The sequence below is a fragment of the Siniperca chuatsi genome, linkage group LG7, assembly GCF_020085105.1.
Source record: "Siniperca chuatsi isolate FFG_IHB_CAS linkage group LG7, ASM2008510v1, whole genome shotgun sequence".
In the NCBI taxonomy this organism is placed as follows: Eukaryota; Metazoa; Chordata; class Actinopteri; order Centrarchiformes; family Sinipercidae; genus Siniperca; species Siniperca chuatsi.
The window spans coordinates 6,953,685-6,979,107 of record NC_058048.1 but is presented as its reverse complement, the minus strand read 5'-3'; the positions used below and the strand labels follow the sequence as shown (position 1 = coordinate 6,979,107).

Here is a 25,423-nt window from a genome sequence, read left to right as displayed (position 1 = left end):
TCCCGGCCAAGAAGTCCATAATATAACCCCCCATAAAACCACAACTTGTCATTCTTACACTTCAGTTTTTGCATGTATAAAACAAACACAATGTAATCTGTTAATTAGTCAGCTTTAGGGGTGCTGATAGGTGGATTTTGTTACCACTGAACAGAGCCCGGCTAGCTGTTTCCCTCTGTTTCCAGTCTTTATGCTAAGCTAACAGTCTCCTAGCTCCAGCTACAGATATGAGAGGAGTATCTGTAGTATATCGAAGTATTCCTTTAAATCTATCTATCCAACTAGCTGTCACTACAGGCAGTAAAATGTCTGTTACTCATAGTCAGAAGTTGATCTTGGTGAAACAGAGACAGTTTCAACTGAACATGACTCAGAGCTCCCTTACTGTGTGTGTGTGTGTGTGTGTGTGTGTGTGTGTGTGTGTGTGTGTGTGTGTGTGTGTGCAGTGGATTTGGTGTTGTGTAAGAGCAAGCTTTGTGCATATCTGTTGTTTGCGAATGAGGCAGTGAGAGTGCGAGTTAGGATGCGTGTGTCTGCCCGTCTGCCTGCTTTTCAGTGCTGACTTCAGAGAAAGCTGCCGTGGCTGCTCTCACCAGCTGTCTGTCTCCATCCAATCCTCACGTGTCAGGTCTTCATCCTGTGGCTCTCTCTCTCCGCAGACCGGTTGTGGAGCCGGTCATAATTGGATGGTGTACTGACAGTCAAACAATGTCACTGAATCACCATGAGGATTTCTGCTTGTTAGAAAATAAAGGGGAGAACTTTGTCTCGACTTGGCTGAACCTCCCTTCACTTTGCATCCCATGTGTAGGTGATTTGTGTGTGTGTGTGTGTGTGTGTGTGTGTGTGTGTGTGTGTGTGTGTGTGTGTGTGTGTGTGTCACAGAGAGATGTCCCTGAATTCACCCGAGCCAATGTGCTTCTCACAGCCGACCACAGTGGGTGGATGGTTTAAATAATGGCAAATTTAAGTGTGCTCATGTATTTTGTGGATGCATTTGAATTCAAATTCAAGTCTCCAGTCACCAGACTGACTTCCAAATGTTAATACTTTCTGTGTCTGATTGTTGGATCAATGTTGCACTGTGTATATAGAATGTACAATTTCTCTTCTTATACCAATACCACTTTGGTGCAGACTCAGCTGAACTACTGATGGATTGCCATGACATTTGGACATCCATGATGCCCAGAGGATGAATCCTACTGACTTTGGTGATCCCCTGACTCTTCCCCTCACACCACTAGCAGGTCAAGGATTTTACTTATCCAGTGAAATACCATCTACTAGATCGATTGCAACAAACGTTTGGACAGACATTCATGGTTCCCAGACAATGAATAAGTGACTTTTCCTCAAGCACCACAAGTTTACATTTTTGGTTTTGAGTGAAATGTCTCAACAACTATTAGAAGGATTGTCATGAAATTTGGAACAAACATTCATGTTCACCTCAGGATGAATTGTAATAACTTTTGTGATCCCTTAAAGGCTATGTAAGAATTGAGACCTGTCGAATTCATTCTCCAAATAAATAAGGGACAGCATTTCGCATATCAGGTCACAACTGCTGCTAACTGCCGATAGCTAGTTAGCTGTGCAACTAACTTACTAGCCCTATTAGCTGACTGAGCACCAGAACGGGAGCCGGGCAGGTGGGCAGCGGAACCGGGATCAGCAGCCTGCCAGTGAACCCGGCCTCAGAGACCAACGGAGGCCAGTTCGGGACAGGAGAGCGGGAGAGGAGCGAGAGGGAGGTCAGGCAGAGAGGCAGCGACAGCGTGTAGAGCCAGAATATTTTTCACATCTAACGCGGTGAACTAAGGATTCATTTGGACCAAACCAGAGTCGGTGACTGTTAAGACTTAACCAAGATGGTTTTGGTGAGTTTTATTTTGTTTCTGTGGAGTTTGAATGAAGTGGGTTTTACAGTTAGTTAACAAGACAATTAAGCTCGCAATAGTTCAGTGAAAGAGAGAAACGTGAATTCCGAAGGTGTACGGTTGTATTTTGCTGTTTGATAAGCAAAATAGGTGTAAGAATATTTCCTTTCTTGACATTTTGCGAGTTTATTTTGTTTATTAGACTAAAAAAGCTAAGAGAGCTTGTAACGTAATAGTGTTATTATTGGATTTTATTTAACTGCCAGCAGTGGTGGTGTTGCAGCCCAGCAGTCTTTTGACACTTGACACTGTAGTTCTTTTCGAAGTCGGAAATATTGTAGCTGTCAGAAATCCCCGACATCCAATTGCAATTAAAACTCGGAGGCTGACGTGAATGGTTTTTCCCACTCAACTGCTCATAATTCTAACATGAATGCAGTACAAGTACAACCTCGTGGAGCCGCTAGCATGGCTGGAGACTATTACTAGACTCTTACCAGTGAATGAGAACAAGAGTAGATTAAGCTTCAGATCACCAAAAAGGGCTGAAAAGACAACCATAACTAAGACATAAAAAGATATGTATTAGCTTGGGGGACTTTACAATACCCATATGATCACAGAACAACTATGTTAAATAAAGTTAAGTGCTTGGAGAAGAAACAGAAATAGGCAGTGCAAGAGAGATTGTGGACATAAAGGGTCTCCAAGGGTGTGGAAGGACATGGATCGAATACAGAAAATGGACGAACTGTCAAGGGGTTCTTCGGTTAAGTTTGTGGTTCTAATTGTAGCCTAGATAGAACCATAATTGAAACATCCCACTGTAAGAGATAAAAGATACATATGGACAAAGAATCTTTTTCTAATTCTACATGAAAGCATTGGTGTCAAGCATAAACTGGGCTTAAAGGGGCACTCGACCGATTTTACACAGAAAAATCCGTCTACAACTACTCAGTTGCATACATGTCTTCTGTCGCACATTCAATACACTCCTGGGTATTGTTGCTACAGCCTTACGTCAGGTACGACCACCAGCTTATGGTGGCTAATGTTAGAAAATGTTTAGGTAGATATTGCTGTACAACCGATAAGTCAGTTCACTGACCTTGTGACTCTCCTCCACTTGTGCTGCTGATACAGTAGGTTTTAGCAATTATCCCTTAATTGTCACTTGTGGCCGAAGTGGCCGGTGTTTTTAGCTAAAGTTACAAGGTCTCGCTTCAAGTCACAGCGAAACGGTGGCGCCTTCAACTTTCGTAATGTGACGTATTTCAGAGTGAAAGTGAATATGTGGGCGTGGAATCGGGGAATCAAATCAAATATTTGATTGGACCGCTCAAAAGCAGTCATGGCTTAGAGGATACAGAGCGGCAGAGACCTGCTAGCACCCACACCTCCCTCACATGTGCTGTAGCACAAGGGAGAAATGAATACAGTAGAGCACAACCACACTCTTTAGGACATGTAAACAAAGTTTTTGCCGACTAAGAGCCAAACACACACTGACCCATGATATTGCTCTGCTAGCTACGACCCACGAGCTAAAGTGCTAGCTCAAGTGTGGTTTTATTTGATGGGATCAGCTGGCTGTTTGCCCCCAATCACATTTTCTTGTGTAAATATGCCCCAGAGTTGAAGACGAGGATTAAAACAGGATTAAAACTTGGAAAATTAATTTTCTTTTTCACTGGCTTTAAAGTATAAACAAATAACCCTGATTGTGTCATCAGGGTTACCTCGAATTTGGCTTGAGACTTCAAATTTATAACAAAAAGCCTGTGTTATCAGTGTTTTTTGGAGCTTGACCCATATAGGGACTAAAAGTCAGAATATCTCTGCCTCTGCTGCTTCAGTTTTAACCATTCTTTTTTAAATCTGTCTGTTGTGAGTCCCCATGAAAGTGCAATGCTAAATAGTTGGAGTGCCCCTTTAAGGACAGATGCATGCTGCCTCCCTCTGCAGGTCCTCGGAAATGAGAAATCACTTCAGTGGAAATTGGAAAACTTGTGTCAAAGCAATAGGCTACAGAAAAGAGGCCAAAGCATGAAGATGAAAAGCTTGATATGTATGTATAAAGACTGAAAAAACCCCAACTTTAATCTTTACACATAACCCAAATACAGATTAGTGCCCAGATTCCATTTTTTCAGGATTAAAGCAGACAACAGCAAGCACCAAAACACAGAGCCAAACGCCTGTCAGAGATTGTGAAAATGGAAAACAGCATTTTTCTGTCTCTTTCGCTGCCCTCCCCTCCCTTTCACAAGGTGCATTCCTACTGGCTCCATCAGGTTTTTTGCTGTCATTTCACAGTGTGTCCCCAATGCTCAATTTAAAAGTGAGCCACAACCAACACCCCGAGGCACTTTGTATTATTCCAAGAACATACTGGCGTAGCTGGCAGATTGTGGAGCATGTTTTGGGAACACTCCTCCCTTTCAGTCTGACACAAAATAAATGCGTGTGGTGTCTGACTCAGGCTGGTCCTGCTGGAGCTCATGTGATGATGTGATGCTGTTGTTCAGGCCAGGAAATGAGCTGTGGTAAGTGTGTTTTTCAGCTGTGACTATGCCATCATTCCTCTGGCATCGTTTTGTCATTCATTTTTTCTTTTTCAATCAGTTTCTGCTCAAGTTGGAAACATTTACATGTAGCCTCATTGCATGTCACAACTGCATCAGGTTGCAGAATACAGTTCACACGTGGTGGTGGTCCTTTTTTTCCGCACTCTCCCACCTTTTGGATTGAAGAATGAGGCAGCAGCAGCAGACTGTCATCTTTCAGTTTATACTCCATTGAGCTGATGGTGTGCTAACAGCTAGACGAAGTCACAGGCAGGAGCTAAGCAGATCAACACTACCACCTGGTGGCTGGAAATGTACTTACATCTAGCTGCTGTACATTAAATGCAATTGTGCAGTTTTCTCGATTGCTTAAGCATATTTTCTGAGACACATTGAGTGCAGTCGCCACATCAGTCCATACTGTACACCACAACACATAATTTGTCCTGCAAAAGGCCGTCACTCACTCAAAATATTTGAACTAATGTGTCAAAAGTAAGGCAGTCAACTGTGTAAGGCACTGTGTCAGTACAACAGAAGACTAAAACTGTGTTTCTAAATGTCATTTCTCGTTGAGACTTCCAGGCAGCGACCCCAGCTGACTGAATTAACTCATGTCATGCAAACACCAATTTCAACAGTTTATTCTCAATTTTCCCTGTAACTGGTCCCCTATCCACAGCACCTTCTATGTAACAGTAATGTATGACAGGAAATACAAACATTTAAGTAGAGTAAAAACAAATGTCTCAATAAAACAAATTCATATAAATTAGGAACTATTTAGAAACGAAAAAAATCACATCCCCTCCTCACTAGGTATTCACACAGCCTTTTTCATTTGATATTTGCCCTTACAAATGCAACACTCTTTCAGCATGATGCAGCCCTCCGCTTCACGTCTCTGCTGTGATGTTCTCTCAGCCAGCTTGTAAGCTTTGTCTTCTCTCTGTTCCTCTGTATCCACTTCTCCCTCTGACCAAGCACATCACAAACAGTGCATGCTTTGATGTCTTCCCCTCTGTCTGACCAAGCCGCTGTCCTCCTTTAATGTCTGCCTGCTCCGTGCTAAGTAACTGTATGTAAAACCCCTTGTGGTGTAAATGTGTGTGTGTGTGTGAGAAATAACAAGCTGTGGTGTTGCACCTGTAAACTACATTTGACAAAGTGTTAAGTTGCAATACGATTTGAGGATGAACTTATTAATTGAATTTAAAGTGGCTCTAATCAATATAATGACATGGCCGCAGCAAATACTGTGATAAACAAACTGTACGCTAGCTGCCCAGCACCAAACAAAGTTAGAGGTTAGCTTATGGCGGAGCATTTAGCTGAAGAACTTTCTCAGGAGTTACTGGAGACCAAAACAGAGCTTAAAGGGGAGGTAAATATTGAGGTAAACATTCATCATCGGGCCATAATGCAACCATGTTGCTTGTATCTGCTGGATGTGTAAACAAGCAACCGTTTGTTAACAAGTTCGCCATATAATCAGTTTTGTGTTTACAGCTTGTCACCGCTGCACCCAAAAGGCCGAAAATAAACTAAATCAGTTAATGCAGGTTTAAAGGCCCACCTGTTATCAGTTCTTTTTAAGACACCACCAGATAACTAAAAATAATGAAAAATGTTTGAAATGTCAACAGTTGGCTTTAATGTTTTGAATGTAAATATTTACACAGTGGGCATGTTGATAACCACGTCTGAGAGTAATACAGTTCAGAAGAAAAGCAGTGTAACCCATTTTTAACGAACCAATACTAACTCAGTGCATCACAGTTGAAGATATTTGTACTCATACATTTGAATTCTGTGTGAAAGCAACAAGAAATGCATATAATGTGAGAAAATGAAAATCTATGAGAATTTCACTGTTTGCTGAGAGTTTTCATTTGAGGATTGTGCCGAAGCAACTGAGAGAAACTGTACATCAAGCACTTAGTAAGAGACATTTAAGTTAAGTAAGTTTTCCTGACACTTAAATATACTTGCACTCGTTCCATTTTATTGGCTTTTTGTTTTACAAAAACAGGTATGAGAGAATGCATAGACCGAGCCACACTCACAGTCGGCTCATCATTTACAACACGGAGGGGAAAAAAAAAACAAAGGGCGCCAGGAAAAAGCAACAATTTATTTAAAAAGATAAAAACAACACTGTTTGCAGCTATTCTTGCAGCATACATACTCCTGCGCTCTCTTACACGCAGGACATGACTGAATGACATGCGATTGTCCTTTGAGCAAGCACGCGCAAAACATACACACAATTACTGGCACGCAATGCTAACGCATGGGTGCAAAAGAATAACCATGGGATGCAGGGAGTAATGCATCATATTATACAAGTGAAAGAGATGCATATAACCGTACAATTAAAGGGTCATTTCACCCAAAAACCTTTTTGTGAATTTGGGTGAACTGACCTTTTAATCAAATAAGCACAATCAACCCACACTATCTGCATAGACTGTCTATCTGTCCTGTTTTAAAACCTATGGGAGTGTAGCCAGCACCATGACACACAAACATCCAATCACCACTAGCAGCAACAGAGGTCACCCATGGACTCGCGTCTCACTACATCAATAGTGTGTTGATGGTACTGTGTGTGAGTAATAATACATCTCTGATAAGATTTGTACAAGGAGGCTAATCTAATGCACCCTTCATGTGTGCTCTAAAACTGAAAATGTGTTCACACTGAGGATCACTAGTCAATAGTTCCACACTGAAGCCGTTCCTGTAATCTGCAAGTACAAAGGCGCTGGGAAAGCGAGCGCAGTTGAGCTCATATTACGCCCAAACTGCCCTTCCCTTCCACAGCAGCCGGGCATGCTTACTGCTGCACGCCAGCTTACCTATTCAGTAGTGTTTGGATCAGTTATCAGTGTGAGTTCAAATACACTGGAGGAGAACGGCAACAGCTCATCCTGTTAAAGTGAGATGATCATTTGTGTTAGCAGTGTGGGCCATGCCCTTTAAGTTTGCAGTTTGTGGGGAAAATGCACACAATTATCATCAGGCCAGGTTTTTTCTGTCATGTGATTACAGAAGGAACGTTACTTCTATGGTTACTAGGATAAATGAGGTGGCGGCAGAACACAGTTTTTTTGTCCTTTGTACTGTTTGAAACGTGACATAAAAATGTTAAAACAAAACAGATGTATCCAAAGCAGAGCAAGTACCTTTCCATTCCATGAGAAAGACATCCAAGAGCACATAAAACACTGACAAACAAAAAATTTATTTTTTAAACTGGCTGAAATGTAATTATTTTGTTTTCTTAAACAACAACTGAATAAAGTGAGGGAATCAACTAAATAGTTACCTTTTTAAATTGTTTTATAATGGTCTACATTTAATTAATGTGCGCTTATGAAGAGCATATTCCTGGCTTCCTCCACACACTGGCTAAACTGTACAACAAGTTTCTAGAGTAAACTCAAGAGGATTGTCCTCGCCTGTAAATCTAGCCTGGATTCTCCAGCTGAGGAAAAAACTAAATGAGATAAGGATTCTGGAGAAAGACATTGGAAAATGCTATAAGAACAACACTGTTGCTTGAGAAAAGGTAACAAACTAACAGGAAAATCCCCTCTCTAAAGAAAATGCACTAAATGTTTGTGTTTTGCCATTACTAGGCAGACAAATGCAACACAATCACGTAGGTATTTTATTATCTATCAATATTACAATTAGTTAAAATTTGTTAATTATATTTATTTTTATCACAACATGGATCAGCGTTTTTCTTTCTTGCCTTTAGTAAAGTTATTCCTCCTGTTTATTTACATTCCAGTAGGTAGAACGGTGGATTATATCCTGGTTTAGTTTGGAGACTCTTTACCCTCCATCTAACCTTAGTGATTACTCTTCTTCCACACATGGCTAACACAAACACGTGCAGGTTCAGGGGTTGGTGTCATGTAGACTTCACTTGTAATAAGCAATATCATGTAGGTATTTAGTGTAAAGAGCTGTAAAAGAATGTAAATTCCTGCATTGTGAGGATATCGCGACCAGTATTTGAGACGCTGAAAACCGATATGTAAAAGGTTCACTAAGGACACCTGAAATCACACAGTACCAGTGTACGACTCAACATTTCTACACCCTTTTTCAACCAGAGCTCCACTTCCTCCTACAGCCATTGTGCATCTTAGTCTACATCACATTTTCACACAAGGCACGTCTCCCATTCAGCTCCCTCCCTATCTCCACCTTTTTCCTCTGTTTACCCCACCTCAACAAGCCTCAAGCACTGATTTCTTCTTGTTCTCGCTAACTTGAGAACCCTTGTCAGATACTTCAGCTCACTACTGACTCTGGCATCTTTGTATTCTGGTCCTGTAGTGGCACTCTGAGGGATGCAGGGAATACTGCACGATACTAATAGAATATTTTTAAAACTGATCATCAGCATGACAGCAGTCTACTGCTGGAGGGGGTTTTATAACCACTGGGTGGTAAGGATTGGAATTACTGTACTTCTCTTTCATTATTAGTATTGTTAGAGGCAGAATATACTGTAACTCAGGTTCTTTCTTCAGCACTCTGAAGCTGAGCAACATATATAGTCGAAGGGAGAAAAGAATGGAATTAAAATGAAAATAGGGCGACCATTTCTTTGCCACTGCTAAACCCAGATCCCCTAACCAATGTGAGGAACTTTTTGATCCTCCTCCTTGTGCCAGACCTTTTGGTTATAAAACAAAACTCCCAACTAATTTTTAACAACCACTCGCGTCATTGAGACAAAGGTCGTGGTGCTGTCTCTGTCCTCTTCCGGCGAGCAGGTTGTTTTGCTAGCTGGTGTGCAGTTGCTCTCATTCTTTTTTTCTCCATCTCCGAACAGGGGCAGGGTTACACATACTGTCTAAGTGGGGCGAAGACTTTAACCGTTCAGGAGGTAGACCACCAGCTCGTAGGTGCACATCATGATGGCGGTGTTGGGGATCTGTCGTACCAGGTGGGTGGTGAGGCCACGGTACAGGGCGCGGTAGCCCTCCTCTTTGGGCACTGTTGTTAGAGTCTGGAAGAAGGAGTTATACTTGGTGCCCTCTTCACGTAGCCTGGTGCGGATCACCTCTGCAAAGTAAAGAAGAAAGGGAAGGGTTAAAGGAGAAGAACCGATAAATCAGCTCATATCAGCTAACTGCTGATCACAAACTCTTACCATGAGGATAAGCGATAGATGTGGCACAGGTCTTGGAGGTGGCTGCAGCAAGCATCATCCCCACGAAGTCTGAAGCATCTTTGGATGTGTCCTCTTCCTCATCCATGTTCTGCGGCGCCTTGGCTTCCAAGAGGCGCCGTTTGATGTTTTCATAGATCACAAAGTGGATCACAGTCTCTGAGATACCGGCATAGGATGCCGACATACCCCTGTAGAAGCCACGCAGGCCATCTGTCTGATACACCCGCCGCACGCACTCAAATGCACTCATCCTTCGCTCACCTCGATTCCTGAGGGGGAAAAAAATTAAAAATCACAAATTAGAAGACTAACTTCGCCAATTTGATAATTTCCACATAGATGGAAACAACTAAACACAATAACAACAATGCAGATGAATGTAAAGAAAGACTTCTAGATTACTTTACAGCACCTGCAGAACCTCGGGTGTCCGCTCCAGCTCACAGGTTTTTGTTTAAAACACAAAGTGTGCATGAAAAGCTGTACTCTTGTAGGAGAAGGGGAACAAGCACACATAACAGGAGTATGCCTCACACAGGTGATAATCTACAATCAATTCATTGATCAGATGACCTGAGTTACGTGCAGTCTTCATGTAAATAAAAAATATCAGTCAGTGTTATTAGGTCCCTATTATGTTTGGTAATGTTGTCCTTTGGGACTTGATGTATGACAGAGTACAGCAAAGCCAAAGGGACAAAATTACCAAACACAGGAAAAACAGGAACCTATCACCTTTAAAGCCCTCATGTGAAGATTTTTTATGTGATTATAGCATCTTACACATAATTCTACATTATATAAATTAAATTTCAAATCCTACAGATAGGGGCTTTATTAAGCTGCAGTACATGTATAATAAGGCCTTATTATACAATTATTAGCAAGAAACTTTATGGTTGCAGAAGATGGAAAACAACCTGGTGCACAAGGGGGGCAGAGGAAGGTAGGAGGAGTGCGGAAGTGTGGAAGCGCAGAGTTCCATACCAATGGTTTTACAGCTGTACAGCTGTTTTTTTTTTTATACATATAAAGAGGAATTCTGGAATAAAACCAAGGAGTGTCCCTTTAAAGCCACAAAATGAGAGTTTGTGGAAATTCCAGTGTGGTCATGAGCATTTGCATTAATGAAAAATATGTCAAAGGGCTTATAATAGTACACCAACTGTCAGTCCCTCTCTTGCTCTCTTGGGAGCTGGTATTTGTGAAGCGACATATTTACCTAGCATCCAGCTGTAGACGGGTCTTTATGAGCCATATTGGATTGGTTGCTGTGATGGCTGTAAAACCTGTGGAGGAAAAAAAAACAACAACAGGATTACATTTTGTCTAAAAATATTATTGTCAGCCTAAGTGTCAAGCTGCCAGTGATATAATAAACTGTCCATAAATTAACACTCTAAGTAAGATGTAAATGTTCTTTAAGCTGCATTCATGTTGGTGAAGTTAAAACAATGTAAAAATGTTCTCTTAATAAAAATGAAATGTAAAGTCACAAAGGCAGCTTAGAGAGAGAAAGCTAGCCCCTAGACTATCCTATGTGTGCTAGTATGGGAGCAACTGACTGCCGTAAAAATTGAATGTCGTGCCAACAGCTGGAAAAAATTAATAAATAAAATAAATAAAACCCTGCTTTTTATGCTATGACCTACATGGTGATGGAGTAGAGGACAGAAAGGCAGAGAGAGAAAGAGAAGAACCAGATATAAAAAGAAGCACAGATCTGTGGTGAGTACTCACGCAGACCCAAGTAACTCCTCACAGATGCAGCTAGAGACCCCTGGTGGTGCGGGGGTCTCATGCCCTTGCGAGAGGAGAGCTACGGTAGAGTTAAAGCCTAAAACAGACACAGGCGGCTTGTGTGTAGCAAAATGACCGGCATGCAACCATTTTACTTCCCATTCCCCCATTATCCCACAGGATTTAACCCACCATACTGCAACCTCATGTGAAATGAACATCCCCCACCAAGACAGCAGAAGGGACATGTTGGAAGAATACAGCGGAGGTCTTGTTAATTCAAAAAATCCCTTGACATAAAAAAAAAAAACAATAATTAACTGCTATGTAGCCTGCTAAAAACGATAATTTAAATCACAAATGACACCACGTTTTGAGGCTTGGTTTGGACAGCCTGACCATACTGGATTATTGAGGCAGATATCTACAGTGTTAGAAAGTAAGTACTGCCATTGTTAGCCATGGCAGAAGCCAGCTCTAACCTCTGTTGTAGGTATCATGTATCATTACACAGACGAGATTACTCGCTGCACTGTCTGCACCTCATCACCTGTCAGTTCAGCTCAGTCACATCTCACAATGCAGAATATGTGGGTCACCACTGGAAAGATATGTACAGACAAATTCTGACCTTGACTGGGTTGTTGAAAGGTCTGAGTCATGGTGTGCTAAAAGTGGCGCCACTGTGAACCTGTCAGATTCACCAATATACACACACAGACACACACTGTAGCTGCCTGATTGACCCACATTGTAACAGTTCGGCATTCCCAGCTGGATGGGAGTGACACGAGAGCAGATAACCTACCCTTGACATACAAAGCATCAGAGAAAAACAATACAGTATTTCAATCTGGCCTTTCAACATGTTATGTTTTTAATTAAGCTGTTTTAAGATTGTATATCTAGGCAAAAGGTGAAGGAAACAGGATAAGCTTGTTTTTGAATACATAGGGTCCTTATGAACAGGGTGTTGTACTTAGTTGGTCAAAGTATGTCCTTTAAATCTAACACAACACAAACTAGTTCTACCACTCTGCTTTCCCTCTACAGCGAGATCAATGTAATAGCAAAGACTGACAGCAGCCTTACAGTACATACATTACACAAGCCTGCTCCTATATGTGACGCCACTATTCATCTAAGCTTACCAGCACTGAACCAGACCATGTCCATTTACTCAGAATTTCTGACAAGCACGCTGGAAACGTTCACAAGATTACAGTATGTTAAAAAGCCTTGCATGGCGGTGAACGTCAACCTGTTACCTTACATATATAGTTACCTGCCATTCCAGCCGACACCATGTGTACCTGTGTGGAGTCGGGTTCCAACACACCGTTCAGTTTCTCTTTGGCAGTGGAATAAGCAGCAAAGTAGATTGCTCTGTTGGAAGTACAAGACAACTAGGTCAGTGTATTTTACACCAATACGAGGCAAAACAAGCTATATATGCCATGTTTTTGTGTTTTAGTGTAAAGATAATTAGTCCCAACCAACTACGTGCCTCCAGTAGCGATGTAGCTCATTAATTACGCTACATTAACAAATATAGCTGTACACATGTCAGGTTCAGCTTAATGAGCTTTAAAAATTCATTAAGTGTAAAGCCGAGAGCAGAACCAACAGGCTCAGCAAATCAGCCCAGTTAGACAAAGAAGCTATTCAGTACAAAAAGCACATGTCTTTATTTGTTTTCACTAATTAAAAAGGTCATAATGATCATCGTGTCTAAATACAGCCTGGTTAATTTGTACAATCATTTGTCAAATATGCTTAGTCAGACTGTTTATGCTCGAAGCTCATCAGTCAAATTAAAAGACGGTATTTGTGTGTGCATTTGTCTTCAAATCTGCGTCCCAGCACAGGAGGCCTTGTTGCCTTCACCTCCACTGCATCAGCATTTATTCATGTAAAATGCTAACAAAACACTCTACTTATGCTTAGCACTGGCACCTGCTTGCTGCAGCATTAGCCGTTGCCCACTGCCATTAGCCCCCACATTGCTTCTATCATTACCACTGAGGGATAAGTAATGATCATGACTGTTATATGTTATTACCTAACTGGAGTCAGTTACAGTATTTCCAAGACATAGACCAAATACTGCTCCCAAATGCTGCTGCTGTTGCCAAGTTTCAGTGCAGAAACTACAGAGAAAGCCATGAGGATGAATGACTAAATGGCCATGTATCCCAGATGCTTCTTTGTCACCAAGTAACCTCAAGACCTGTGGTGGTTACACAATACCACTGTTTGTCACAGCCATGTCTCCCTGAAAAACAGCCCATGTGTCCATAACTCACCTAGAAATAGTACTGAGCCAATGTGTGTGCACATCAAAAGTGACTGAACCAGGTAACACTGAGTAATAACAGTTGATATTAAAGCAATGTTTGAAACTGATAAGATCAGATGGCCTAGGCCTTTGTTTGGTGTAACGTTAAGTCCCTGGTGCTGAGCTAAATCTGGGTATACATACATCAATTTTATCATTTAAAGATAACTGACTGTCCGGTACGTTGTGTGGTGCACTGGGCATTACAATGTTAAATTCTTTTTCCAAGATGTTCATTTGTTTCTCAGTATCACAGCTCTGCCAAAAGACCTTTGCCGCAGCAGACATTTTGACTTGTCATAGCAGAAGTTCCTTAAGTGTCCCACACTAAGCCATGTCAGCCAGAGAGCATGCATGACACCAAGACCCTGGAAATGGAATGCAGCCATCATTAATGTAATTGATTACTCCTGTGCTTTTCCTGCTATGACATTAAAATGTGTGGTGTGATAAAGGTCTATTCACAGCAGCCACCAGTTGATTTGTTTGGCTACTCAGTGGTGGTAGGGAGGTGGGGTGGGGTATCATATGAAAAAACTGCTATCAATGCATACCCTATGTCTGCTTTCCCTGCTCAATGTTACATGCCAAATGTCAACATGCAGATATTCAATAGTTGACATGCATGTTAACATAATGTTAGCATTCAACTCAAAGTACAGCTGAGGCTGACAAAAGTACTGACAATGTAGAGCTGATCCCGACAGGCTGAGTCTTAATGTACCAACATGAGCTTTCTGTGTGTTTTATCTGTCTAACAACTTTGTTTTCATGTGTGTAATGAGGATTGCAGCCTAACAGGGCTGCTACCATGGTTGTAGACTTTTAGTCTTGTTTTTGGCATTTTTATTGCTTGGACCTTTGAATCCGCCCACTCCACCTGTTGACCGATTCTGGTCTGGCATCATGACATGAAATAGTGGTTTCTCGGTTGCAATTATCCATTGAGTGCCGCGGGGGACTAACAATTTTGCCAATCAGCGCCATGGGCGTGACTAATGCCGTTGTCAAACGTTGTCAAGCTGTGCGCCGGAACCATGGAGGAGTAATTACAACAACTGCGACTGCTATAAAACAAGATAGACGCTGCTATCGAGGCTATTTTTAAATCGATAGCAGCCTGACATCGTATTTTGTTTTTACTTTGCTCCACTCTTAAAACCCCGGCAAAACCAGTATGTTGGCATGGCTACGCATCAGTGTCGACTTATAATTTTCAGTTCTAAACACTAGAAGAAAACCTGCTGCATTACTGTATTCATCTGCAGAGGCATAATGACACTGAAGACACAATTTGGCAGATTCACAATTCCATCAAATATTATGAGTCTATTACTCAAAGAGATACAGTTACTATCAATTAACCAAGAATCTCTTCACTTGAAGACACCACTAATAGCTTCATAGTCTTTCAAGTCATACTCAAAGGAGGTACATATTGCTAACAATATGATGACCATTACAGGTGACAGGAGACAGCTTACCTGGAAGGTGCCACACCCACCAAGTTTGGCCCCAAGCCCCTGAAGAGAGAGCGAGGTCCTTCTTTCTCCAATATCAATCTGAATACGAAGCAAACACACAGAGAAATGTACATTATGACTTTACCACCAAGATCTCATGCATGCTTTAGGCTATTACTTATTACCGGTGGATACACATTTTTTCTACTGGTGTTGTCCAATTTCTGGAAGTCGAAGGTACAGGTGAAATTCCAATTAAAATTCCAAAGATATCTGGTAACAAATAAAGATTTTTCTTTTCAAGTGTTTTTCTCTGCACGGGGGTGATGCCATGCGCATTCCAGCCAGTGGTTTCACACTATTCCACTGATCAACAGGTGGTGGTAACATGTCAGGAAACACACTAATGCGCCAACAAAGGCAGTGAAGAAGAAGACTGCATGCAAGTAAACATGGATGTAAACAATGCAGATTTCAAACTTTGGCTTTGCAAATGCTTTATGGAGGAAGGAAAAGCATTTAACATGTTTGTGGGACCTCAAGGACACATACAATGCGTCTTGGTGACTAACACTGAATGTATTTACACTTTCCTGGCATATTTAGTTTTCAGTAACGGGCTCTTAAAGGTGAGGAAGAAAGGAGAGGGAGAGCCGGTGACGAGTCAGAATTTGAAAAAAGAAAAAGCTGAGCGATTTCTGATTCTGATGAATTTAATTATAATGACTTGATAAAAAAAAAGAAATTGGTCAAAATATAAGACAGCATTATGTGGTTCATTTGAATTTCAAGGACTTTTTAAGCACTTTATTAAAAAAGGGGCTATTTTCAAGGTATTCCCGTACTACTTAATACTGCTATACCAGCTGCTATAACAAAACAAGAAAATGATCAGTATCGGCCAATATGGCTCATAAATGATTGGCAATCGGTATTGCGGAAAAAAACTAAACATGATCGGGGCATCCCTAACAGTAATGAATTTTCTCATTTATTGGTGTTTGTGTACAAAAAGCAGATGTGCTCTAGACTTCTTAGCTATATATCATGTCTAAATACTGGTGTGCCACATTAGGCTTAGATGGCTGCAGTGTGCAGGGGCTGGCCAGATGAACATTTTGAAATTTTCACGCAGCCTCGCTGACCGCACCCTATCCACCAATGCCTGCAAGCTGCATATTCTTCAGTCTACTTTCATAGCGATATAGTGGCTTTAACACAACTCTGTACTTACGTTTTGGTTTGAGAAAAATACAAGATACGTCTGCCGCCACTGTTTCTTGCAAGGTATTTAATCTGGTGATGGTGCCACTAAATAAAAATACCTGAAATTGCCAGTGGGCCTTCTAGCATTTGGTTTGCAGCACTGTATTCAACAGCAGTCTGAAAATATGCCAACATTAATTTAATTAGGATTAAACTGCCAGCCTACAGAACAAAGCCTCTACTGCCACAGTGACTGGCACTTCATTTAAATGTGACTTTGTTCAGTGAATTTTAAAAGAGGCATGGTGCCATCAAACACATTTTTTCCAGAGGCTCTGAGCAGCCAGGAAATGACCTCTTCAGAAGAGACCAGGCCATTCTCTTCCTTATAGAGCGAACCTAATTTCTTTCAACATCACAACTGGCAATCTACCCAAATCAAGGAGGTACTTGACTAAGAGGACATAAAATCGGAAAAGGCCTGTCATAACAGACATAAAGAGTCTTGAGTAGTTAAAAATGGAGGAAAATCTCACAAGGTAAAAAAGTAATAATAGTTGGATTAGTCGGTGTATAGTTTTCCCAAAGGGTGAGGAGTTGGGTTTCAGACAGCGGCTGGCCTTGCCAGCGGGACATCAGCCAGACCAAACAACAACAGCAACAACATGGTGCCTGCTGAGGAGGGAACCATGGCTCTGCAGGCAAACCTCTCTGGTAATGTTTTGCCACCAAATTAGCTCTGGTTCTTGAACCGGTTCTGTTCAAGATTCTTGGAACCTTACTATTCTATTGAACCAGTCAGCATTTCCACCAGCTTTGAGCAGAACCATTGTAATAAAGAATGTGTCAACAAAGGGCGCTGCACATTGCACAATGATCTGTAGAATATGACACGCCCACTTCTGTTCGCAAGGAAAACCTGCTCTTTTTTGGCTCCAGCTGGGAACCAACTTTTCGGGTTCCGAACCAATTTATATTTGGTCGAAATGCTAGGAACGCTTCAAACATAGGTGCACGAACCAGAACGGAACCGGCTCCATGCTGGTAGAAAAGGACTATGGGAGAGCAGGGAGGAGGAACCGTTAGCTACAAAAATTAACGGCTACAATCTTTTTGGTTATCACCATAAGCTATCGTTTGTTACTGAGGTGTAAGTTTAGGCAATATTGTGTATAATGTATACAAAATATGTACTGGATGTAAGTAGGGAGACCCGGTTCGGAATTGGAACCGGTTCTAAATTATAAACAACTCGGGGTATTTGTAAGGTCTGTACTTTTATCAGTACTCGAAGAAACCAGCGAGTGACATTAGCGGATCGTTAAACATGGTTTTGGTGTAATTTATGGTCACGAGGGCTCCCACACACATACACACACACACACAAAGTAAAGAGAAGTAAAGTGAGACTGGGTGAGTGGGTGAGGATGGGCTGTGTCCAGATGTTTTACTGTGGACATTGTCATATGCCAATTTGGTAGACATCACCCAACCCTACAATCTAATACTACTACTACCACACACACTTGTACTTCTATCTTTGTGAGGACCGTCATAGACATAATGAATTCCCTAGTCCCTTACCCTAACCTTAACCATCACAACTAAATGCCTAAAAAACATGTTTCAGTCCTCACTATGTAGCAAGTACAAGTACACACACACACACACACACACACACACACACACACACACACACACACACACACACACACACACCAGCAGTAAGAAGGAGGATGATGGAGGACAGGATGAATGAGTGATAATGACTTCACTCAGTGTTTTGATGTTTATTCAGATTTGTTTCCAGGGAGATATTATTGAGTTTATATAGTGATTAAATATTGCTGCTGCTGCTCTAAAAACAATATTTTTTAATATTAAAATATAAAGGAAAATCTAATCCTGTTCTAATGTTTCGAGTACCCACTTGAGGAAGTGCAGGGCGCCTGGCGGGGACACACGGGCCACACTGGCCCCATTGACAGTACTGAGCTGAACCTCAGACACATAGAGGGTGATGGAGGACGACTGCAGACGGGTCTTCACAACTTCCAGTGGACAAGTCAATATGGCTCCTACCGTGCCCCCACATCTGGCAGAAAAACAGAGATAGAAGAGGTGGATATGATATAGCAAACAATCTCCAGTCTCTGCTGACAGAACAACACTGAAAGTGAGTGTCCTTCTTCGATGCCGGCAACAGACAGGATGGTCGTAGGTGTGCAAAGTGTTAATTTTCTTGCATAAATAAATTAGCCAATGATGTGGTTGGGGGAATTCTAACAATCCCTGGCACGAAGACAAGAAATAGCACAGTGTGGGAACAGAGAGCCAGTCAGAAATGCTTTGTGTTCAGCAAGCTTCTGTTCAGTGCCACACCACATTCCAAACTCACAGATGTATGTATTTTAATATAAGAATGAACCAAATTGGAATCACATAACTGCAAAGACTTTTGTTTTTTAGCTAGCTTGAGAGTAGGGCCTACCATTAGAAACATTCAGTTGATAGAAAAATAAATGTTTTAGATATGTTATGTTTCTCATTTTGCTGTCCCATTTATCAAAATCCACACTTCGACAACTGTGAACTATAAAACAAATTATTCACATCTACAAATTCACAAAACTATGATCCAAGAGCTTAAGAAAAGCATAACTTGACGCCATGTACAAATGTGCTGCATCTAGGGAATGAGTTTATGACCAGCTCAGGTATTTCAGGAAAGTCACCTGCTCATGTCACAAATGTGAAGGAGACTGATAAGAGAGAACACAAAAACAATTTATGGACTACATAAACAAACTGAACCTGACTGGACTGTATTGGGCAGGACAGGGATGGGCAGGGCCAGACCAGAGGATATCAAAAGCATGACCGACAACAGTTATCTTTAGTCAGGGTTAATTTTCAAACAGCACCAAAGCAGAAATAGAAAGTCCTGTCGACATAGTTTTTGGCAGAGGTAGGCTGATCGGTGTCAGGCAGCTACTGTGCAAACCACAAAAAAAGCAAAATATTGGCTTAGGAATAACATGCATGGATGAGGAGACACATTTGATCTCACTTAGGCTCTGACTTTGAAGCTATAGCTTGATATGCAAAAAAAAAAAAAAGTTTGAATATCCTTAAAGGGTTCTTGCACTTAACATGTTTAGGCTCATAAAACTAGAGGCATACTTAATTGTGCTAGATTTCTTCATCCAAATACATTCGTAGTTATACCTCTATCACTGCCGTCACACAACAAAATAAGAAATGCTCTAAGAACAGCATGAGTCACTGCTCATTTACCCTCACAGGAAATTATCACAGTAAACTTCATGTCTCAATTCATTACCTGGATAGTCTGCTGGAGGCAAGACGGGATGATTTAACAAAATTTTATCTCGGTGTCAAAACACAGGCATGTTTCACCTATTTTCTGAGACTGTATGCACAGCCTAACAAGAATGGTTTCATCGCAGCCTTTCTATAGCAGTTTCAGACTGTGATTAATTCATGAGCGAAATTCATCCATTTATCGCCCAGCCTTGGCAAACCAGTATGACAGAAAAGACTAGACTGCACTCCACTGTGACACCGAGTTTGGATGTTGCATCACTCACATCCGCGCATACATGTTTGTCTGTGGTTTCTAAACAATATTTTAGGAGTGACCTTTAGTGACAGTCTGCCCACGTTTGTTTTGATGCACTAACGTTATGGCCGACACACAGATGACACTGAAAGTAGGCTCACTTTTAACACTCGCAACTTCATGAATCGAAGACTGTAGCTAATATACATTTCGTATAATACATCATAACTGCTACGAAGACTCACAATGAATATAGAACACGCTTGCACAAGCCAGCCATTTAATTCATCCACTGAAATGTCATTGTAACTTGTGACATTAACTGTTACGGGTACACATGCATGGACAAGATTGGTTAGCTGACATATGACACGCTGATGCGAACATGGATTAAGGTTAACATTATTCCACTAACCAAAACCCAGTATTATAAACACACCAATACAAACATCCCATTATGTGTTGCTATACTGGCTAGCAACGACAGTTAGCCTGAGCGTGGAGCTAGCTAGCTCAGCTCTTGCATGTATGTGGCATTAGAACATACTCACCCTCCAGCAAACAGATGAACTAAGGTATCTCTTTGACTCATTATGTATCATATTCGGGAACCGTCCACGGGGCACCACACAGGGACAATGTGAGCGGACGTGAAGAAACAGGGGGAAACGACCCCAATCTAGCAAGCAAATGATACTCAGAACGTCTGTGTTGTGGTGGAGGTCAGTTGCGTGGAAAAAAACGAGGGTATGTAGCTAACTTAGCTAGCTGACGTTAGCTGCCAAAGCTAACGGGTTTCCGGTAGTAAAGGTCGATGTCAAAGCGACAGGTTACCGTCTCCTTCTTTCGAAGCGGGATACAGTTTCACCATAGTGTGCGTGTATTTAATGTTAGTGAGAAATTCCAGTCTTGCAGTAATTACAGCGACTATGGACAAGACTCGGCCTCATTCACGTTGACGTGCCGCGTCTCACTGAAAGCCCAGCGGGTCAGGTCGCAATGTTTATCGTCAAATGGGAAGTCACAAAACAGAGGCGGTGATTGGCTGAGGTGTCCCGTAAACCCGCCCCGTCACTACTCCTTCACGTGATGTCGCTTTTACTTTGGGCCGAGATCATTCATCACTCAGGATGCAGCGGGACCTTTTTTACAGTCTATGGGCGGGACTGAGGACTGAGTTTAGCTGATGCTGAAGAGACGACAGACATAACTTTGATTTACGTCTAACTTTGCTTGGGTAGGTTACAGTCCACAATTAGTCAAAATTAATGACACAGTACACACAGTACAGTGGCTATAAAAGCTACATAACCACTTAATATTCTAGTTAAGGTAAACACTCTTAAAGGATACAGTAGGTGCCTTTTACTTGCAAAACCTGACTTTAAAAATTTTTTAAAATCTGATGCTCTATTCGGCCTCTAAAACCAGTAATTTTGACGGAATTTACCAGTAGCACCGAGGCTGATGGTATGCCCCTAGTGGTTCAGTGCTATATGCAGGTCCCTAGAGTGGTATGCCACTTGTATTCCATTGGCACATACCGTTTCCTATCGGCAGGTGCCGCTTGAAAGTGGTAGGCTACTGTCAGACTGTCACACCAAATCAAATCAAAACAAGTTCTGCCATGAATGTATATTTTTTCTGTCTTTATTGACAATATACGCCGGTGGATAACGACTGTTTTCTACCGGCATATGCCACTGAACCACTAGTGGCATACCATCAGCCACTTTTCGATCTCGGTGTCACTCGAATTTACTTAACGTAAACATGTATTATATCACCTACAGTATAGCCTGGAGCTGTGGTAGCTTATTGAAGGGAAAAGCAACGCTTGCATTAAGCGTTTTCTGGCCTAAAGCTGTATTTCAATCCTCTATAAGAGGATGCATCACTATACATTCTTTATTTCATAAAAAATGAATTACCTTCATCATTTCTCATCATTTACAGTATAGATTAACAAAGACCTGTAAACTTGCTTTTATGATTTTGGCTTCGTTATCGTGCCCTAAGCAGAGTTGTGCTATTACCCAGTAGGACATACCAGTTTGTGTATGCCACATGGCCTATTTGCAGTAATACTGTCAAATTTCCGTGACTAACCTCCCCCATGGCTCTATGTTATGTAACACCACTGGACTTGGAAGGAATCATAAAGTTTTTAAAAGAAAAGACACATTGTTGCAGCCTGTAAATAGCCCCTGAGCTTATGTATGACACGCATGATATGATGAATTTAGACACTGGGAAAAATGTTGCTACCCACAGACTAATTTGACCACAATCCATTTTAGTATATGTGACCTAAATATTTCATACAGAGGTTCTTTGTGCATTTACTATAGTATGTGTGTGTGTGTGTGTGTATGTGTGTGTAAGAGAAAAAGAAAGAGGGAGGTAAACTGAGACTTGAGACTCAAGTGTATATGGAATATGAGGTTTTCCAATTTGGGCAGCAAAATAAAATCCATGCGCTACTTCATTTCATAATTACAGATACAATTTAACCAAGCCAGATCATGTGCCACAGTTTCTCATGTAATCACGTTACTGCCTGACTGTATGAAAGGCAAAAAAGGCACTAGAGTGTGTTTGCTGGGGTCAACGACCCAGACGTGTTTTCTTAAGAGTTCTGGAACAATCTGATTTTGTTCATATAAAAGCTGTAGTAGTAGTATCAAGTCATCTTCGTCGTAGATCAGTGACATGACATAACGTGCATTAATGAATGTTATGTCATAAAAAACCAAACTGAGTAAGTAGGGAAACAAAGAACAATGACTTCATAGCTTATCTACTGCTCCCTGAAACAGACTTCTGTAGAGACAAAGACATTTTACTTGTGTAGCATATGGCTTTATTTTTTCTTGACATCAAATCTAAACACAATAATTACATTCAATGTTAAAAGAAAAACTGCATATACAGCTGCCTGTCTTTGAATCCAAAGTAGTGGACAAAAATAAATGTTGACCTGATGATGATGCTAGATGAAGTTAAGGCATCACCAAAGTTATTACAATTCATCAAAGGGGGGCATGAATGTATGTATTGGTTTTCATGCCAATCCATCCAATAGTTGTAGAGACATTTCACTAACAGCCAAAAAGGTCAACCTGTTGGTGGGATCATAAAAGTAAATTGGGTGCATCCATGGCAATTCATGTAATAGTTCTTGAGATATTGTATCCTGGACCAAAGTGGTGGACCGACCAACCAACAGGCATTGCCATCCCTGGAGCAACACCGCTGGGGTTGCTAAAGAATCTCCTGGTTCTGAGTGATAATCAGCCTGGCCTGGTGTTCCCTGAATAGCATGCAAGCTAATGATGAGCCAGTCTAGCCAATATCCTCTGCATACTTCCTGAAACATCCACTGTACAACCACTGCTCTAATTACACTAATACACAGTAAAGTAGTTAAACTGTGATTTTCTCTGTGTCGGTTCTTCTTACTACCTTTATGTGACCAGGCCTGCTCTCTCAGCCAGGTTCTTTATTGGGAGGTCTTTGAAAAGTGGTCTTGAGCACTTGAAACAAGGGAAAAGGTTTGTTGTGTCTCTCCAAACCTAACCAGAGATGGTAGTTCTACCATTTTCAGGGTGCTGTGTGTAGGCTGGTAACAGTGCATAATGCTTGTCCTGGCCTACATCATGCTTAGCGTAGTGAATAGGATTTGTTGTGTCACTTCTACCAAAATCTCTTACCTGGTAGGGAGGTTAGGTTCCCAAAAATCTATCTATACACCAGTTACTTGTGAGTCTGCGTGACTATCATCCCTAGAAACTGCACAGCGTAATGCTGGAAAAAACAAGTTCTTTTTCATGAGCGAAATGGCAACATGAACTCTGGGTACATGAGCAGTGGGTGTTTGTGAAGGAAGTGTATTTTTTGGCTGCTTGCTTGGTGTTTGTTTTGGCTGCTGAGGCAGAGGCCAGCATCTTCCATGCAGGTCTGTCTGGAAATAGTCAAATAAAATATTAGTCTGAACTTTGAGAGCAAACATTCTTTTTGGGGCTTTTGTTTGGCCTCTGAACACAAACAGGGTGACAGCCAAACTTGAGCAGCCAAATCATGTTTTGGACAATGTGGACATACTACTTATCAGGATAGGTTTGTCTGTTGTTTTTTAAAGATTGGGAGTGCTTAATATCATTGCTTGTGAATGCTGAAAGCAAGATTATGTCAGTACTGAAAGTAGAATTAACACATTGTTCCTACTACAAAAGAAAACTTGAATTCATAAGCAATAAAATGCAAATGTTTCTCAATTCAGTACACTCAGGGGTTTTGCTACTAAGCCTTGCTTGGTCTGGCATGACCAGTATGTTATGGTGGCTAATGTTAGCTAATGTTAGCAAGCTTAAGCTGACTATTACTGTATAACAAACATTACAGATTCACTTCACTGACTGTATGACTCTTCTCTGCTTATGCTACTGTTACAGTAGGTTTTAGCATTTAGCATTATTAATAATTGTCACTTGTAGCCACAGTGGTCGCTGTTCAGCAAAAGTTACATGGCCTTGCTGTGAGTTTGTTTTGTTGCATGCCATTTTCAACAGTTTCTTTTGATCAAAATAGTCAAACTGTGGCACCTGCAAACCCAAGACCAGTCTAGTAAAATTCAAAACCATGCAAAATTGTTGGAAACTTCCTCTTTTCTTTGAAGTAAGAGGTTATTATTGATATGTTAATAGGCTTGTATCTGTGTAGCTGATATCTGTATAATTTGATATAAGTCCCCTTTTTATTATAAGCTCCTAGAATTAAAAAAATACCAATTGTGTTGGCTTAAAAATAGCAAACAAACAAAAAAAGTGACAAGTCAGCAGTTACTGTACATGTCAACCACTTAACATAAATATGTTGTAAACACAGCTGACAAGGTGTGTGTTCCTTTGAGTCAAACACAGAGGTTCCTGTCCCTTCTATATTAGTAGGAGACAGTGATTGTGTAGCTGTGTGGCGACCATATTAGGGTGCTCCCTTATAAAGGAAATTGATTTGGGGAATCCCTCACTGTGAAGTAATCCCTGGCAAGTTCTATGTGTCACAGTCACCATTTTCAGAGACTAGTTTATATACCTTGAATCCAGGAAACACCGGTTATTAGGTTAGGCATGTGTGTATGAAAATGCTGTGAATAAATCAGTATATTTATTTGTTTTGTCAATTTACAATTATTCTGTCATCTTCTCTTGGAGGACTAAGTGGATGAATTTGGGGAGATACCAAAGTAAAATCACATTTATGGCACAATGTACACTTTCAATAGACAAAATGTGTGAATTTTATTCATACCTTTCACTTCTATTACCGTCGCTGTATGTGGCCTGTACTTTTCGACACAGAGAGGAACGAAAAAAGAAAACCAAACTTTCTACATCATTACTCTTTGAAAAGGATTTTCTGGAACATGTGGTAGGTCAAC

The 25,423-nt window shown here is 41.1% G+C and overlaps 1 protein-coding gene across 2 annotated transcripts; it reads right to left on the bottom strand.

Annotated features, from left to right (window-relative positions):
- Positions 1-6,083: 6,083 nt before the first annotated feature.
- LOC122878464 (solute carrier family 25 member 36-A-like) lies at positions 6,084-21,001 on the bottom strand. 2 transcript variants are annotated; one of them, XM_044201263.1, is made up of 7 exons: positions 20,535-21,001; positions 18,331-18,495; positions 15,216-15,293; positions 12,679-12,779; positions 10,876-10,942; positions 9,633-9,922; positions 6,084-9,544 (listed from the first exon to the last, which is right to left on the bottom strand). In XM_044201263.1, the coding sequence occupies exons 1-7, from the start codon at positions 20,573-20,575 to the stop codon at positions 9,351-9,353; spliced, it is 936 nt and encodes a 311-aa protein (XP_044057198.1). In that variant the 5' UTR covers positions 20,576-21,001; the 3' UTR covers positions 6,084-9,350. The 2 variants fall into 2 exon arrangements, with proteins under 2 accessions (XP_044057198.1, XP_044057199.1); XM_044201264.1 differs by lacking the exon at positions 18,331-18,495 and having other exon boundaries at positions 20,535-20,961.
- Positions 21,002-25,423: the final 4,422 nt, after the last annotated feature.

What these genes read in the sequence shown, in the direction of transcription:
- LOC122878464 (XM_044201263.1), bottom strand. Translation starts at nt 20,575, where the DNA reads ATGAGTCAAAGAGATACCTTAGTTCATCTGTTTGCTGGAGG. An exon ending in GGTGTCGGCTGGAATGGCAG is followed by an intron (nt 10,943 to 12,678) that starts GTAACTATATAT and finishes TTTCCTCCACAG; the next exon opens with GTTTTACAGCCATCACAGCA. An exon ending in ATCTATCGCTTATCCTCATG is followed by an intron (nt 9,545 to 9,632) that starts GTAAGAGTTTGT and finishes TTTACTTTGCAG; the next exon opens with AGGTGATCCGCACCAGGCTA.